This window comes from Emys orbicularis, chromosome 5 (genome assembly GCF_028017835.1).
Source record: "Emys orbicularis isolate rEmyOrb1 chromosome 5, rEmyOrb1.hap1, whole genome shotgun sequence".
In the NCBI taxonomy this organism is placed as follows: Eukaryota; Metazoa; Chordata; order Testudines; family Emydidae; genus Emys; species Emys orbicularis.
This window is the reverse complement of record NC_088687.1, coordinates 60,577,256-60,590,961: the sequence shown is the minus strand read 5'-3', so window position 1 is coordinate 60,590,961 and position 13,706 is coordinate 60,577,256. Positions and strand designations below refer to the sequence as shown.

Sequence of the window (13,706 nt, the reverse complement as noted above, 5' to 3'; positions counted from 1 at the left end):
GGCAGTCTAAAAATATTCCTTCAAATATTTTTAACGTCCATCTCCGTGTGATACTCATGACCAGTATCAATACTTACTGAAATGGGAAAGCGCAAAGTATTTGTCCCATGTATGCCAATGGTATAAATTTTAAAAACCTATAAGGCTAGTTCCCTGACTGAAGAATAGTTCAAAGGAAATATTTACAAAATGGATATTTGAAAAACATTAGCGATGTATTTAACCCTTCTCTCACCCCACAAAAATTCTATAAAATCTTTGCTTTCATATCCCTAGGACAATATTTAATATGCTTAAAGTTCATGTTGATAAGCATTTATTCTAAACTCTGATTTTCTGTTGGTTTTTTACTTTTATGTAAAAGTAAAAACTTATGTTGAAATGTTTCCATTATGGTCTCAGTCCAGAAGTTTTTTAATTCTAAATTTCTTAATCTGTTCAGCCATTTGAGTTAGTGATGAATGAATATTTTTCAGATTGTAAAACGGCTTAGAGTCTAAAATTGTCTTTTTTTTTTTTTTAAAGGTCAATATAAAAATAACATTTAAAGTAAATTGTTTGAAATCTTCTGTTAGAAGTGCTATCATACTGGAGAGGTAATTCTAATCCAGCTGCATCCATCAGAGTGGAGACTGGCTTGACCTCAGTTAGTTCAGCATGTAATACTAGAGAGAGATCCAAACCACAAATCACTATACAATCTTGAGATTCCTTAAGACCAGCTGCTAACAAAGCAAAGAAAAGAATGTACTTAGTGAGAAGTGAAGAAGCAGAGGAGAAAAGATGGATGAACTACTGGCTAAGAATAGATTTCAGAAAATGATATTCCACTGATGCAGGCCAAAAAGGTGTTACAGTGAAGAAAATAAATGTGTATCACTCCTGAGGCCTGGCAATACTTCCTTTCAGCCACTATTATAAGAAACTGCTTTAAAGCCATTAATGTTAAGACTTTAAGTCTGACAAACACTGACATGCTGTTAATGAAAACTGGATGACCAGATTCTGTAATGAAAAACATGGGGGTCCTCCTGGGCAAGGTTGGGAGAATGGATATAGAGAGAAGGGTACTGGAACGAGGAGAAAAGGGTGTTCTTTCTCCTCCCCACCCCCTTCCTGCCATTCTCCTACTGTGGAAATCAGGACACATTATAGAGAAGAGTGGTAGAGGACTATACTTGCTTATCAATGTCCCCTCTACTGTTTTCTTCCCATCCCAGCTCCTTTACTTCTTTTTTTTTCTGCGCTGTTTTTAATTTAACATTTTCTTCAAGTCCTTCCTTTATTTCCAGTTCTTCTTTCTCTTTCTACTGTTTTCATTATTTTTCATCTCTTAGCCTCTATTTTCTTCATTTTTCCTTTACTTCTTTTCCCATCTCTCCCCATTTCAGTTATCACTCTTTCACTCACTTTTTTGTTCTTTACCTCATTCTTTTTTCCCCTCTTTTTCTTTCTTTCTTGCCCTCATCCTTTACTGCATACAACCATTCATTCATTTCTTTACTTTCCTCTTGCCCTGTGGAATTGTGCCTGTAGAAGCTGAAGGACGGTGGGGGTGGGGAGGAGACATGCGTGTAAAGGAGGAAGGAGAGGGTAACTCGAGTTTTTGAGTAATGCAAGTGCAAAAAAGCCTCAAAATATTGTTTAGTATACAACAGCTGAGAATATCTATAATAATGTTGCCTTTTGCTTTGAGTGGCATGTAGTTCTGGATTACTACCAGCCCCATTTCTCACCAGATTAACTAGGCTTCACCTGCCCAGAACATTTCAGTATAATCAGACTTCTTAAGATCAAGCAGCATATTTTCCTGAGATTCCAGTTTTAAATCTCCAGTGTACTCCAGTGTACTTCAGTAACAAAGGTTATTTGACTTGAATGGGGAGATTTGGATATGACAAACACTAGGACCTCAAGCTGATTTTGAATATTATAAAAAAGTAATGTTCTTGTTTGAAAATGAAGTGTGAGTCTACTCTGAAAAAGGACTAAAAATTGTATCATAGTGTTCTGTTTGTGCTTCAGTGACTTCTGGAGCAAACTTGCAAAAATACCACTGCGACCAGCAGCTTGATCATAAATGTACAGATGTCTTTCCAACAGCAAATCCTACAGACTTCCATCTTCGATCTAAAAGTCCAGATGAATTATTTCTGGCTATTGCATGACCAATAATAAAGATTTGGGGGGTTGGGGGCAAATTCTGTCACCAGTTAGTAGTTATACTTTTGTAGCACCATTGTCAAAATAGGGTGTATGTTTATTCCTTCTAAAGCATGAACAGAACTATTTATGCATTTTCAATAGCAGGGCAAAATTATGTGCTCACTTTTACCCCTCTGTAACCTCATTGTCTTGGAATTGGAATTTTGTTAATTTTTTGAAGCATTAAAAGGGATAAAATGTGGATTACATAGCTATGGGTGTATTGACTCTGCAATGCTATTGGGATTAAAAAGCAGTAAAAACTTAATTTTTGTCATTAAAATAAGCAGAAGAATTCACACAGTGGCAGATCTGTTGAATAAAAAGCTATTTTTACAGTCATTATTGGAGTAAAATTGATATTCAAAAACAAGAGAAGGTAAAAGAAATTGAAATATAGGTCTGACCTTCCCAGCTGGGATATATGTGTGGGGAATCACTACTATACCCCAGCTGGGAAGGTGAAACCATGCTCCAAACAGCTGCACATTTTCAATTTTTTTTCTCAGGGTTTTTTTCTATTTAACATGGCAACAGCGATTTTGAACAATTCAAAGCAACCCAGACAGTCTCATTGCCACTTAGGGTCTTGTCTCCGGGACTTCACCATCTTTAGAGTTCTTCTTCCAGGGCTTCTCAGCCCTCTTCATCTGAGACTTTGCCCCAACTGGATCCTGGTGTCTTTCTCTCAGATCATCCACATGACAGGTGCAGAGAACCCCTTCCCAGGTCTTTGCCTGCTCCAAGGTTTCTCTCATCATCTCCACTGGCTCAAGGGCATTAACCAATGCACTGGGGTGTTAAAATAGGCAAAGAAGATTTTTTTTTTTTCTTCAGCTGAGCATACAAATGAGATGATGCAGAAGCAAAGATATGAGGAAAAGCTTTCCCAATTTCTGGTGTTGCAGAGAGGGCTCCTCAACAACAGGAGAACAATTAGGAAGACACAGAAGAGGCAGCCAGTGTCAGATGACCAGGGATACATCAACTTTTTTAAAGAATATATCATCTTCTCTTCCTTGGCTGTTGAAAGACCAAGATGTTTCTCCTTCTTCTTTCTTCTCCTATTCATTCTGATGGTGGTAAAGCAGGGGAAAGAATCTTTAGTTGCTCCAGTCTGTTTGATCAGTGCCCCACCCCTATAGCCTTATATGTATTGACGCATATGAGGACCATTGCTTTGCTCACTTAAAATGTGATCAAGCCAAATGCATAGAAATACATATGCGAGTTTTGAATATTCAGAAGGGGATAGTGAGTTAGAGTTTAGATAGAATGTGAACTTGAACAAGTTATTTTATCTCTCACAAAGGCACCATTTGTCTTACAAGTGTGATATTGCATTGATGTTTTTTATATTGTAAACAAAAAAGTCACAAAATGTATTTATCATAGTGTACTGTATTTTTGACAGAATTCACCTATATTCTCTGCTGGTTCATATGGTGCATGCTTGAAAATTTATAGTAATGTGCATCTTCTGCTCCATTGTACATCATTGTATAGCCAATTTTAACTTGATAAATTCCTCTTAACTAATTTAAAAATAGGATCTGTATGAATGTTTTTAGTAGCAATATATGAACTCCCTGGATAACTGGGCTGTAATTCGACCATGAGCTTTGCTGCCATTCATAAACTGCTGAAGCTGTGCTCTTAAAGATTATGAAGGCCTCAGAAATGCTAGATTGAATTACAGCTTTATTTGCTATATAAACTAGAACGGCTAGATGTCGTAGCATTTAGTTCATGAGTCTGAGGATGTTTTGTAATCCTTAAAATATTACTTATCATTTAATTTAAAACTTCCATTTTATAGACTTTCTTTATAGATAGGGCCCTACCAAATTCACGGTCCATTTTGGACAATTTCACGGTCATAGGATTTTTAAATAATAAATTTCATGATTTCAGTTATTTAAATCTTTATTTTCATGGTTTTGTAATTGTAGGGGTCGTACCCCAAAAAGGTACGGGGGGGGGTCGCAAGGTTACTGTAGGGGGGTTGCAGTACTGCTACCCTTACTTCTGTGCTGTTGGTGGGGATGATGCTATCTTCAGAGCTGGGCGGCCAGATAGTGGTGGCTGCTGGACGGGATCCCAGCTCTGAAGGCAGAAGTAAGGATGGCATGGTATGATATTGCCACCCTTATTTCTGCACTGCTGCCTGCAGAGCTGGGCCCTCGGTCAGAGGGCTGGGCTCTCTGGTCGCCCAGCTCTCAAGGCAGCAGTGGAGAAGTAAGGGTGCTACGGTATGGTATTGCCACCCTTACTTCTGCTCTGCTGCTGGCGGGGCGCTGCCTTCAGAGCTGGGCGCCCAGTCAACAGCTGCTGCTCTCTGGCCGCCCAACTCTGAAGGCAATGCAGAAGTAAGGGTGGCAATACCATGACCCCCCCCCAAATAACCTTGCAACCTCTTTTGGGGTCAGGACCCCCAGTTTGAGAGATACTGGTTTCCCCCGTGAAATCTGGTCTTCTGTGTGATTTTACCCTATACTATACAGATTTCATGGTCCATAACGCGTTTTTCATGGCTGTGTATTTGGTAGGGCCCTATTTATAGACGAGGGAAGAACAGTGCATTTCATAATTACTTTATCTTTTCATGTATTAATTACTTTGGGTATGTATATGTAAATGGACGTATTTGGATGTTTTCTTACATTGTACGTGTGTGTGTGTGTGTGTGTGTATATATATATATATATATATATATATATATATATATATATATATACTTTTTTTTAAACCAAACAAACTTGCACCTTGTATTGTGAATGGAGTGTTTTCCAGTACTGCATGTCGTTAACTTTTTGAAACATGTTTTCAGTAGGTAGCCAGAAAACTGCAGATCAATTGTTTACAAAATAATTTTGTTAAATGTTTTGTTAAAATAAGGTTGGTATTTTGGAACAAAGCTCAAACATTTTGTATATAAATAGCCTCTTCAGATATTAGTTTTTGGAATTTATAATCACTGGTTAATCTTTTTAAATATTTTATGCCCACAGATTGCTGAGCCAAACGATGAAGGATCATTTAGTGAGAGTGGCAAATGAAGCAGAATTTATCCTGAGTAGACAGAGAGCAGAGGATATTCACAGACATGCTGAATTTGAGGTAAGAAGTAAAAAACCTTGTGTGCCAGCAAATGCTAAGGCAGTTCAATCCTGCAAGATGTTTGGGAGGTATTACGTGTCCTTAACTCCCACTGACTTCAGTGGAAGTACCGAATGCTCAGAAACCTGCAGGAGTGCTCAGCATCTTGCAGAATCTACAAATAATATTGGTTTTTGGGAGGAGGAAGGTGGGCAAAAAGGGAGTCTCTAGCATACCAATCCTTTAGTCACTTACATCAAGTAAATAATACTGTAGTGTTTTTTGTTAATGAAGCTTTGTAGCATCAAAGCTATTTTAATAAAGGGTTATAAATCAAGATAAAATTCACATTTAAAAAATTCCTTACGTGTGTTAACTTATATCAGCAAATTATATGGTTTGCTTATTTAACTCATCTGGTACAGTTTTTAAACAATTTAACTTTTTCGTGTGTCTCAATACAGTTTTGTTGCATTGCTATTTTTGTCACTCCAGGAGAATTTTAAAATGAAATATGAACATATATATTCGTAGAATTATAACAAAAAATGCAAATCTTATTTGTAACACCTGTTTAACCATATCTGCAGTTTTGGAGCTCCACTACTTAAAAAAACCACACACAAAATAGCTGTTAATCATGCCATTGTTAAAAAAAAAAAAAAAAAAAAAAACCCACCAAACAAACCCCAAACTAGTGATATCTCCTATATAGTTTCAGTTCTACTTAAAGGGAACTTAGCTTTTCTTCTGGCATACCATATTGCTTGTGGTTTTGTTGTTAAAATGAAACATAAGTGTATGAAGGTATGCTTGTGTTTAATGTATTTCTAAGCTGTTTGTCTCTTAAATCTTTATTTGAACAAAATACTCCCAAAGATGAAAGCATATTTATTTTAGACCGTGCTTATGTCTAAAGGTCATCTGTGTTGGCCCCAGGATTCAAGCTGTGGATTGTTTAGTAATGTATCTGCACTTCATCTAGACCTAGATACCTCCTCCTGCAAACAAAGATGATGTAAGATATCTATAGGACCCTTCTGTGGTGGTGAAATAGTAGGCATGTTTCATTTATTACATCAAGGCAATCCAGGGTTTGGTGACAGTCCTGTGGATATGAAAACTGCATCTTTTTAGTTCAGTGACTGATAATCATTGGAGTGCGACATGCTTGACATTTTATGCTCTGGATTTATGCAGAAGCTCCATGCATGACATGATGTCATTGATTAGAAGAACAGCTCACTTTTTTCTACAGCTGCAAACTGTAAGAAAAGAGTGAGGGTATGGGGGAAGCTATGTGAAAAGCATCGGGCCTTGTCATGCAAATATGGGATATGAATGAATACACTTATTCAATGGCAACATCACCATTAACATTATTTCTGTCACAAAACACCTTTTTTATGGTGTCTGTCAGGAATGTATGCTGAGCAAGAACTTTATTTTTAGTATAGCTTTGTGTATTGCTTATGTCTGATCTCTCTAGGACAGCAGTTGGCTGACACTTTGTTGATGTTGCTTTAAATCTGTGCTATCTCAGTATGACGGCTTGAGGGGTTTAACTTATATCATCTTGAACTTAACCAGGAATTACATTAAAGCAGTCTTGTTTATCAGGGTTAATTTTGTTGCTGTGCATCTGCTGCTGAAAGATGTGTTAGAAAAATCTAACTCTATAGGATCATTTCTGTATATGCATAAAAATAATCACGCTTTGAAACAACTTACAATAACCTTTAGTCGTCAATAGGCCACCACAAAAACAGCTTTTAAGGCTTTCTGCTATGTTCCTCCACTACTCACTCTTAAATCTTTGCCTTCCCAAAGCCAGGAAAAAGAGATGGGCATTGAAATGTGCTCTGAAGGTCATCAGATTTGGGCTTTCCTGTGGAATTATTTTCAGAAATAGAAGGTTTCATTTTAAAAAATGAAGACATACAGTTTCAATGGAAGCCAAAATATCACTCCTACCATTTAAAACTTTGTGGTCTGATTCCTGGAGGGTTTGGTGTCTTGAGGATGGAAAGAGAGGGATTGTGAGAGGAGATTGATAATTAAGTAATGTATATAGTATTAGATAGTCACTGGAGGCAACAGTGAGAAGATGCCAGGCAAGGAGCAGAAGCAGAGGGGAAAGCACAGACACCAGGGTAAGAGAGGATATCGTTCTGCTGCATGAGTCCAATAATGGCAGAAATAATTAAGCAATCAATTTGAAAACACGTAGAAGATAATAAGTTGAACAGTCAGCATGGATATGTCAAGAACAAACTGTGTCAAACCAGCATAATAGCTTTATTTGACAGGGTAACAAACCTTGTGGATGTGGGGAAGCGGTAGATGTGGTGTATTTTGACTTTAGTAAGGCTTTTGATACTGTCTCGCATGATCTTCTCATAAAAAAACTAGGGAAATACAACCTAAATGGAGCTCCTATAAGGTGGGTGTACAACTGGTTGGAAAACTGTTTCCAGAGAGTAGTGATCAGTGGTTCACAGTCAAGCTGCAAGGACATATCAAGTGGGATCCTGTAGGGATCAGTTCTGGGTCTGGTTCTGTTCAATATCTTCATCAATGATTTAGATAATGGCATAGAGAGTACACATATAAAGTTTGCGGACGATACCAAGCTGGGAGGGGTTGCAAGTACTTTGGAGGATAGGATTAAAATTCAAAATGATCTGGACAAACTGGAGAAATGGTCTGAAGTAAACAGGATGAAATTCAACAAGGACAAATGCAAAGAACTCCACGTAGGAAGGAACAATCAGCTGCACACATACAAAATGAGAAATGATTGCCTAGGAAGGAGTACTGCAGAAAGAGATCTGGGTCACAGATAGTGGATCACAAGCTAAATATGAGTCAACGTGTAACACTGTTGCAAAAAAGCAAACATCATTCTGGGATGTATTAGCAGGAGTGTTGTAAGCAAGACATGAGAAGTACCGTATTTACTAGATCATAAGCCAGTTTGTTTATAAGCCAACCCCCCTTCACCATCCCCCAAGATGGATAAGTAAAAATGGAACATTTTTATTAACCATTCATAAGCCGACCCTATAATTCAGGGGTCAGCAAACTTTGGTTCCCGGGCCATCAGGATAAGCCGCTGGTGGGCCAAGATGGTTTGTTTACCTCGAGCGTCTGCAGGCGGGGAGCTAAACCTAAGTAAAGAAAGTGTCCTGGCATGCCAGCTGCTTACCCTGATGGTCCGGGACAGCAACTGGTGGGGAAATGTTTTGGGGGGAGAGAAGCTGAGTGTCAGGGTGACCATCCTCCACATGACCACACCCCTAGCCTGGGATCCCCTCACACTCTCCCCTTCCCATTCCTTCCCACCTTATCTGGGGAGGGCCAAGGGAGGATGTCTCTGGTCTGGCTGGAGCTGCTCTGATGGGCCGGGCGGCATGGCCACAACCTGCTCTGCGGGGCGGGGCCGAGCGGCACGGCTGCAGCCTGCCAGCCTGGGAGTTGCAGCTGTTTCAGAGGCTGGGGGGAGAGCAGCGTGGCCAGAAGCGGAGAGACTCTGGCCCCGCCTCTTCCCTTCTGGCTCTGCTGGCTGTGCTGCCTCTCCTTGCTCCCTCTGTTGGGGGGAGGGGCTGTGTCCCACCTCTCCCTCTCTATATCCATTCATAAGCCGACCCCCTTCTCTGGTGCTTCCCTTTCTTACTAAAAAAATTTGGCTTATGAACGAGTATATACGATAATTCTTCCGCTCTACTCCGTGCTGATTAGGCCTCAACTAGAGTATTGTGTCCAGTTCTGGGCACCACATTTCAGGAAAGATGTGGACATACTGGAGAAAGTCCAAAGAAGATCAACAAAAATGATTAAACGTCTAGAAAGCATGACCCATGAGGGAAGATTAAAAACACTGGGTTTGTTTAGTCTGGAGAAGAGAAGTTTGAGAGGGGACATAAGTTTTCAAGTACATAAAAGGTTGTTACAAGGAGGAGGGAGAAAAATTGTTGTTAACCTCTGAAGATAGGACAAGAAGCAATGGGCTTAAATTGCAGCAAGGGCGGTCTAGGTTCGACGTTAGGAAGTTTTTTCTAACTGTCAGGGTGGTTAAGCACTGGAATAAATTGCTTAGAGAGGTTGTGGAATCTCCATCACTGAAGATTTTTAGGAGCAGGTTAGACAAACACCTATCAGGGATGGTCTAGATAATATTTAGTTCTGCCATGAGATGAGGGGACTGGACTAGATGACCTCTCAAGGTCCCTTCCAGTCCTACCAGTCTATTATTCTATGATTCAGAGGTGGAGTGTAATGGAGCATGCATCATCTCTGTAGATGTCAAGTTCCAGATGTGTAGAGGGATTGGGATCCTAGTATGTGGTCCTTTCTCCATTACAAGCACAGAAAGAAATTTTTTGCCTATGAAGCAGAAAGTGAACATTGCAGAAAGAAGTGGGGACAGAGGTTACAGAATGAGGCATGTGAACAATTTTGCCCTCAGGATCAGGAGAAGCTAAAGAATCCAACAGTCATTCCTCTCTTTTTGGTGACTGGAATCATTTCCTCTTGGCCATATAAGAATCTGCTCTGGTCTCTCTTAGGTCTGGGTCTGCTCCTAAACAAATGGGAGTTGTGAAGAAGACATAGGGAGAAGGAAGACACTGAAGATGAGGGGGAGTGGGGTGGGATAAGGCTTTCTTTGGCTATAGGAAGTCAACAGAGACCAGCCCATTTTCCTATGCTCTGTCTGGGTCCTTCTACTTCACCAACAATGTTCTGTTGTGCTCTGAGAAGAAGATACATCTATGGCTACGTAGATCTGCATGGGGGTACACAGACTCAGACATGACCAGTGAGGTGGTGATATCATTATCATCATCCTCATTTTGCAGATGAAAGTGGGGCTGGGGCTTGAAGTAGTAATAAAACACCGAATACATGGTTCTTCGAGTGATTGCTCATGTGCAATTCACAATAGGTGTGCGTGCTCACCACGTGCACCGGCGCCGGAATTTTTTTGCCTAGCAGTATCCGTAGGGGAGCACCCATAGCGACCCCTGGAGTAGCGCCTCCATGGCACGGTATAAGGGGCACTGCGCGCTCCCCCCACCCTCAGTTCCTTCTTGCCACCAGTGAAGGTGCTTCAGAACTGCTTTGCTCCAGCTTTGCTGCAGGTCTTCCCCAGAACTCTTGTTTGTTCAGTGTATGGTACCTGTAGTTAGTAGCTTGATTAGTTTTAGTTTAGTTTAGTTAGTGCGCCCAGGCCGGGGCATGCTCTGTGCCCCGGGTTTTAAGTCGTGCAACACTTGTAGGCGACTGATGCCCGTGAGTGATCCATACATGGACTGTTTACGCTGTTTGGGTGAAACCCATCTCAGCGATCGCTGCAAGATTTGGAAGTCGTTCAAGCCTCGGCCTAAAAGAGAGAGGCGCGTTAGGCTCCGGGCCATCCTGATGGAGTCGGTGTTGACCCCAATTCTGGAGCGCCGCTCCAAGTCGGCACTGTGTACTGCAGTGTCAGTGCGCGGTGACCCAATGGCGCCATCTACCCTCTAGGGGCTTGCTTGGTGGCCGGTGCCTCGGAATGGCCGTCAGCCTCCCTCTCCCGGCCTCCGAGGAAGGAGTCGGTGGGACGTGCATCTTCGGCGCCATGCCCAGAGAGCGACCAGGTGGTGGATCCTCTGGTGCTGATGGACACGCAAAGTACTGCACCTGCCTCCTCACCTTCGCCAGATGAGGCAATTGCGGCACCTCCTCCCTCCGTCCCGCAGGAAGAATCTAAAGCCCACCAGGAGCTATTGAAAAGGGTGGCGTCAAACCTCAACCTTCAGGCAGAGGAGGTGAAGGAGCCCTCGGACTCACTGTTTAACGTCCTGTCCGCCTCGGTACCGGGCAGGGTGGCCTTGCCGCTCCACGAAGGGGTGGCAAAAGTTTCAAATGCCTTGTGGCAAACCCTGGCCTCATTACCCCCCCCCCCCATCTCTAAGAGAGTGGAACGCAAGTATTTTGTGCCTGCCAAGGGGCATGAATATCTATACACCCATCCTGCCCCTAACTCCCTGGTGGTCGAGTCGGTCAACCACAGGAAGCGGCAGGGCCAACCAGCCCCCACTCCGAAAAATAAAGATTCAAGGAGGCTGGATTCATTTGGCAGAAAAATTTATTCGTCCTCGAGCTTCCAGTTACAGGTGGCAAACCATCAGGCTCTCCTGGGCCGGTATGAGTTCAGTCTGTGGGGCTCTCTGCCCAAGTTCGAGGACTCCCTCCAGGAGCATGATGGAAAGGAGTTCAAAGCTCTGGTGGAGGAGGGCACAGCAGCTGCTAGGGCAACCCTACAGGCAGCATCGGATGCGGCAGACACAGCCATGCGGTCCATCACCTCCGCGGTGTCCATGAGAAGCGTGTTGTGGCTACTGCTGTCTGGGCTGTCCGATAAGGCACAGACCTCCTTGCAGGACCTCCCATTTGACGGCAAGGCTCTGTTTGCAGAACAGACGGACATAAAACTGCATGGCCTGAAAGACTCCCACACTACGCTTAAGACTCTTGGCCTCTATGTTCCGGCTCCGCAGCAGCAGGCTCCCGCCCAGGCCACCCACTCTAAATACGAGTTCCAATGCAAGGGATACTACTCCTGCTATTTCCTTATCCCGAAGGCCAAATTGGGGCTCAGGCCCATCTTGGACCTGCGAGGCCTGAACCAGTACATGGTGAAGCTCACGTTCCGCATGGTCTCCCTGGCCTCCATCATTCCCTTCCTGGATCCCGGGGACTGGTATGCTGCCCTTGATCTGCAGGACGCGTACTTCCACATCCATATATTTGAGGGGCACAGGTGCTTCCTCTGTTTCATGGTTGGACAGGAACACTACCAATTTACGGTCCTCCCGTTTGGCCTGTCCACTGCCCCCAGGGTATTTACAAAGTGTATGTCGGTGGTGGCGGCCTACCTCAGGCGCCGTGGGGTCCAGATTTTCCCCTATCTGGATGACTGACTGGTCAAGGGCAGCTCCCGGTCGCAGGTGTGGGATCATGTAGCGCTCCTTCTGTCCACATGTGCCACTCTGGCCTGTTGTTAAACGACACCAAGTCCACATTAGTCCCGGTTCAATGCATAGAGTTTATCAGGGCAGTTCTGGACACCACATCGGCCAGAGCCTCCCTCCCCCCGGATAGGTTTGAGACCCTGAAAGGGCTCATCGACACAGTCACAAGATTTTCAGTGATGATAGCCAGTGTGTCTCTCTAGCTCTTGGGTCACATGTCAGTGTGCACATATGTGGTTCGTCATACCAGACTCAGGATGAGGCCCCTCCAACTCTGGTTGGCCTTGGTGTTCTCCCAGGCCAGAGAGAGGATGGACAAGCTCCTCACTGCCCGAACCGGTGATCGCCTCCCTTCGATGATGGTCCTCCCCGAGGAACATGCTCTGAGGAGTCCCGTTCAGAGGCAGGCCCCCATCGATGGAACTGGTGTCCGATGCATCGGACCTGGGGTGGGGAGCCCATGTGGGAGACGTTCAGACCCAAGGTCTGTGGTCGGCACAGGACCTGACCCTCCACATAAACGTCAAGGAGCTCAAGGCAGTCCGGCTGGCGTGCGTGACCTTCTGCTCGCACCTGGAGGGCAGGGTGGTCAGGGTTCTCACGGACAACATGACCTCGATGTTTTACATCAACAGGCAAGGCGGGGCCTGATCTTCTGCCCTCTGCCTGGAAGCCCTCAATCTGTGGAACTTCTGTATAGCCCACGACATTTGCCTACAGGCCTACCTCCTACCAGGCGCCCATAACTCGAGGGCGGATCGCTTGAGCAGTGACTTCTTCTCTCATCACGAGTGGTCTCTTCACCCAGAGGTGGTGCACAGACTTTTCCAAGAGTGGGGAACTCCCCAGGTGGACCTGTTTGTGACTCGACAGCACTGTTGCTGTACCCAGTTCTGCTCTGGGGGGGTGGAGGGGCTGAGACGGTGTGCTATCTCCAATGCCTTCCCCCTATCCTGGTCAGGCCAGTTGCTCTATGCCTTCCTCCCGTTCCCGCTGATTGGCAAGGTCCTGGAAAAGATAAAGACGGACAGGGTCTGGATCCTCCTGATTGCCCCAGTGTGGCCCAGGCAGCATTGGTATGGGACCCTCACGAGCTTGGTGGTCACCCCGCCGCGGCCGTTACCATCCCATCCGGACCTGCTCTCCCAGGACCAGGGCCACTGCCTCCACCCCAACCTAGCAGCACTCCACCTCACAGCGTGGCTGCTCAATGGTTAGGCCTGGAGGAAAGGACGTGCTCGGAAGGGGTTCAGCGTGTCCTCTTGGAAAGCAGGCGGCCCTCCACGTGCCGAGCCTACTTGGCAAAGTGGTCTCAGTTTTCCCGATGAGCAGCTGAGAGGGGCATCTCCCCCGTGGCTGCCCCGATCCAGCTCATTTTGGACTACCTCT

The 13,706-nt window shown here is 44.1% G+C and overlaps 1 protein-coding gene across 1 annotated transcript in view; it reads left to right on the top strand.

Moving 5' to 3' along the window:
- LRBA (LPS responsive beige-like anchor protein) overlaps positions 1-13,706 on the top strand; it is a 576,728-nt gene that overhangs the window by 208,087 nt on the left and 354,935 nt on the right. The window contains 1 exon segment of the mRNA XM_065405711.1: positions 5,217-5,325. Within this exon segment, the coding sequence (XP_065261783.1) occupies positions 5,217-5,325 (109 nt within the window).